The 4,901-nt window shown below is 40.9% G+C and overlaps 1 protein-coding gene across 1 annotated transcript in view; it reads left to right on the forward strand.

Annotated features, from left to right (window-relative positions):
- LOC307025975 (uncharacterized protein) overlaps nt 1-650 on the forward strand; it is a 9,044-nt gene extending 8,394 nt beyond the window's left edge. Inside the window, exon 5 of the mRNA XM_079661011.1 lies at nt 280-650. Coding sequence (XP_079517137.1) covers nt 280-491 — 212 coding nt within the window. The 3' untranslated portion in view covers nt 492-650. The remainder of the gene's footprint in view (nt 1-279) is intronic.
- The last annotated feature ends 4,251 nt before the right edge of the window (nt 651-4,901 follow it).

Consider the following 4,901-nt stretch of genomic DNA (forward strand, 5'->3'; position numbering starts at 1 on the left):
ACTTTGAAGGAGAAGGAGAAGGAACACTTCAAACTTGAATCCATTTGTGAGCGTGACAGAGGAGTCAGGAGTCCACAGCTCTAGGGTCAGTTTCCTCTAACATGTCTGTCTCTGTCTCTCTGTCACTGGGTTTCTGAGTTCCTTAAAGTTTCACCGGGTAAAGCTCCTGTCTCTCACCTGTGTAACCTTTTTAATAACTGTGATGTATTTTTGACCTTATGCAAATGGGTTTATAGACCGCAGATCATCTCCTTGACCTGTTTCCTTCTGCCCTTCCAGAGGACGACCTGAAGCCCCCTCCCTACAGCGAGTGTGCTCACCAGGTGGACGAGGCGGACGCTCCTCGCCCCCCCCATCACACTGTCGTCATTTCCGAGGGAGACAACATTAGCATAAATGAAGCCCCGCCTCCTTACACACTGTGCCCCCCTGCTGTCAGTCAGCCAGACGTCCCTGTGAACCACAATGAGTCCGAGAGCCGCCCCAATTAAACCCCCCGAAACCCTCCTCTATGCCAGTTTGCCTTTTCCACGCACTGCCTTCCTGTGTGTGTGTGTGTGTGTGTGTGTGTGTGTGTGTGTGTGTGTGTGTGTGTGTGTGTGTGTGTGTGTGTGTGTGTGTGTGTGTGTGTGTGTGTGTGTGTGTGTGTGTGTGTGTGTGTGTGTGTGTGTGTGTGTGTGTGTGTGTGTGTGTGTGTGTGTGTGTGTGTGTGTGTGTGTGTGTGTGTGTGTGTGTGTGTGTGTGTGTGTGTGTGTGTGTGTGTGTGTGTGTGTGTGTGTGTGTGTGTGTGTGTGTGTGTGTGTGTGTGTGTGTGTGTGTGGCCCGCCCACACGGCAGCGTGCGTTGAAGCTTCAACGGAGCCGCTTCCCGTTCACTTTGAATGGAGTGACGCGTGCTTGTGTGTCCGGGGCAGGAGATTAATGTGATTGGTTGTTGGCTTCAAGCTTCAACGCACGCTGCTGTGTGGACGCACCGTGACATCAGAGGAATCAGAGCGACGCAGATAAGCAGAGAGTGTGAAGTTGTTTCCTGCTCTACGTCTGACTTCCTCTCTCAGATCTAAACCTGTGTTTGAGGAAACTAGTTGTTTTCAGTTCCTGTAATACATAATCTGTCGGAAATCACTTCGTCTTTTTGTGAAGCTGCAGACATTTGTTTGATAAAAAACGAAACCGCAAACTCTCCCTTAAACAACTCGTAGCGACTCACTAGACTTCTCCTCGCTGAGAATATGAAATCATTTGAACAGTTTTATCTTGAAACAACTCATCCAGGAACTATTTGGTAACGAATGCACTAATTGTCTTAAATAATGACCTCATTAGCATAAGTGGTTATGTTTAATATATCATGGTGATTATTCTGGGACGTTAGGCTTTCAAGTGCCTATTACATCTGTGAGGGGAATCCAGCGAGGACAAGTGAAATCAAATGAACATTTATGAGCTTTTTTCCCCCCTGATCACCTCGGCTGCTTTGGAGCCTAAACGCCTGAATGGGAGATTCTGTGCAAACGTGTATTTAGTCTTTCCAAATATTTGCGGGATCAGACAAAAGGTTGCTTTTCCCCTCGACACAGGAAAACATATTTCCTGTGGCTGTAAGAGAATCCCATCAGCTGTAATGTTGAGCTGAAGGCTTGCTTTGAGAGAGATATCAAGTGGAAATACTCAGAGCTGTTTTGTTTAAAACACTTCTGGAGCCTAAGGTTGAAAATACAACACATCTCAGTTATTCATTTCTATTTGTATTATTTGCAAAAGAGACTAACCAAAAACTGTTTTTGAACAACAGCACCCTGTAGCGTCCCTGTTCATCTTCCACAGGCTGGCAGTGGACTTTGTGTTTGCTCTTGGAAAGCTTGTTACTTTGCTTTCTGTCCTTTTTCGTTTCCCTGCATCTCAGATAATCCAGAAACGGCTCTCTCTTATCTGTTTCACTTCCTGTGTTTGTTACCGTATAATCTGCGTATGAATTCTGAATATTAGAAAGAAACATGAATGCTGTGTAGATGTGTTTTGGGGTAAAGTATATAAAAGGGGATTTTTGTGAATTTAAATTGTATCTGTCTTTTGTGATGACAAATCTCGGGGCATCGGTCACTGATGCCTTTTTAAAAACCTTTCCCGTGGTTTTCTGAATGTAGATTTTGAACTGCGTTGACAGCATGGTGGTGATTAGATCATGAATAATTACAGGCTCCTCTGTAATGTCCGTCCTGTGTGTTCACTTCATGTTCATTCCCACGGTGGAGACATCCAATCCACTCAGCTGTGTGAGGAACGGGAACTGATCTGTGTTTTGATTTGGGGAGAGGTCCTTCTTCTGTATTAAACTTGTTATATATAATGCTGCTGAGTTGTTCTCTTGTTTGTGTTGACCTTGTGTTCAAAGTCTTAACATCCTGCACTGTAGAGGAATAAAAGCAACACTCTGCTTCCAATAGACGTATTCACCTTATTTCACACATAAAATAAGGCCCTCATTTCAAAGGATTTATTTCAAATGACGCTAAATTACTTAAAACTTATTTTAACAATTGACTATAGTTTGTGTCATGAGCATAAAACAAGATAACCATGATGGCTTTATGTTCTTAACATTTTTAATTAACCTTGTAAATTTTATTTTAGGGGGAAAAAAATAAATATCGGGCAGCTGTGTTTGCCAGAATTTCACTGACAGATCTTTTGTAACCATTTCCACTATTATGGTGAAAGTAATGTGTAGCTCTTATTTAATATTTCTGTTTGTAGATTTCCTTAACCATATAAAGACACGCTGTCTTGCTATAAAATCTATAGGAAATTACTGTAAAAGTTCCTTCGAAAGCCTTTTTTTTTTATCAAAGGCACTCTCTGATTGCCCAATGAATCACAGAGGGAATTTCCTACTGAAAATATTCATTTTGATTTGTGTAACTATAAAACTGTCCTGTAGATTTAGTCACCCATCTCGTACAGATAGGGGACTCTGAGGTTGATTTAATTTGATTTAAAAGCAAATTAGAAACCCATCCTAAACCTAATATGGATTTTAATTTGGGTTAACTTTCAATTCTCACTGGTATCATTGTCCATGTTTTACTGTATTTGTGTCTGTTTTGCTTTTATTTAAAAAAAATTAACAAAGTTTACATTTTAGCATATTATCACTGTAGATGTTTCATCTTGTTCTGTATTAATTTTAATATTATTTTAATATTGTTGTGTTTTCTGTAAAGCACTTTGGGCTGCTTTGTACATGAAAGGTGCTATACAAATAAAGTGTATTATTATTGCAGTGCCCAAAAAACCTAAAATGCACATGAGTATTGTTTAAAGATTAATGTGTAATGCTGCGTTGATCCACTAGAGGGCAGTGTTGCACCAGATATGATTTCCCCCCGCATTGTGCAGCCTGCACCTGTTGCTGAGGAGACACGGCTCCTGCTTCAGTATTGATTCATGTATTTTATAACTCTTCTTGTGACAGGAATGGCATCGACATTTGCTCCAAAGTTTTATTCTTGAGATCGAAAAAATTATTGGGCTTGATCAAGATCAATCGCAGCCCTCATGTGGAAAGTATAGCAGCGGAGTGGAAACTCAAGGACATTCATTTTTCATATCTTAGTCTCAGCTGATGCACCACTAAGCTGCATACAAATCACAATGTGTGCACACTTGATTATACAACTTTTTTTGGGAGCCGAAATATAGTTTGCAGTCAAATCTGATAATCATTTAACCGTAAAAACAAACCGCAGAAGAAGAATTAAAACAAACGTGGAGCTCTCGGGATTGTGCTAGAAGACGCTCTCATGTTATTAAAATATAATTAGGAATTAAAATGCATTTGCATGCTTTATCTAATATTTATGCAGGTAATCCACCAGGATCCAGCCTTCATTCACTCATGTATTCATGTGTGTGAGTGTCAGTGTTAAATACAGTTAGATAAGCACTCAGTGTTTGTCACTCCTGCGCTGAGTAATTGTTCCTTTCAGGGGAAAATATTAGCATTTTGGGAAACAGGCAGCAATCCATCATTGAAACTGCCTTACTAATCATTACATCCCCGGTATAAACATCTGCATAATGGATACAACACGGTACACTCCGCTCAAGGATGTTCTGCGAGCCCATCCGGAGATTATTGAGGTCTTCAAGGCCGTTTTAGCAACACAGAGGCGTCTCAATTACCCTCTGTCGTCTCTCAAAGATGTATCGCTCTGCCAGGCCTTGCATATAGTCGCTGCAGCGTTTATAAGCATGCAGTGGTAGCGGAAAAATAGTCCACACCTTTTATAAATCCTGCTTGAAAAGCACATTCCAGGCTTGGGTGAGAGTGGATAAGATGTCAAAAAAAAATATGCCTGGTATTGATTTCCCCCCTCAGTCATTTCAGGAGGGGATAGCCGTCAGAAGGTGTGAGTTTACACTGTTTACATTTTCACCCGGACACAAATTCATATTGCATACAGAACACTTTAATGCAAGTCATTTAATTCCTAACAGATGTCTGCCTCTCCCTGTCTAAACATCACTACTTCTCCTAGTTGATTTACTTGGTTCATTGCGATGTAACTAAAGTCTGTAATGTGCATTTAAAGTTTGTAAAACAGTAAGGAATTGGAAGCACTCTTTGGCAGCTTCTCTGGCAAGTGGCCATCTGTTTCAAACCATATTTAAAGATGCAGTGGTTTGGTTAAGAAGTAAAATAGGTTTGTTCTTTTGTCATCCTACCAAGTGTCCAAACACTAGCATATGATTAAGGATTAGAAACCCTGGTGAATCATTACATTACATTACATGTCACTTGTCTATGCTTTTATCCAACCTACTTACATACTTAATACTGTGGACATTCCCCACAACAGCACTTTGGGGTGAAGTGTCTCAGGGACACAACGACATGCT

The sequence above is a fragment of the Notothenia rossii genome (assembly GCF_949606895.1).
Source record: "Notothenia rossii genome assembly, chromosome: 12".
Taxonomy (NCBI): domain Eukaryota; kingdom Metazoa; phylum Chordata; class Actinopteri; order Perciformes; family Nototheniidae; genus Notothenia; species Notothenia rossii.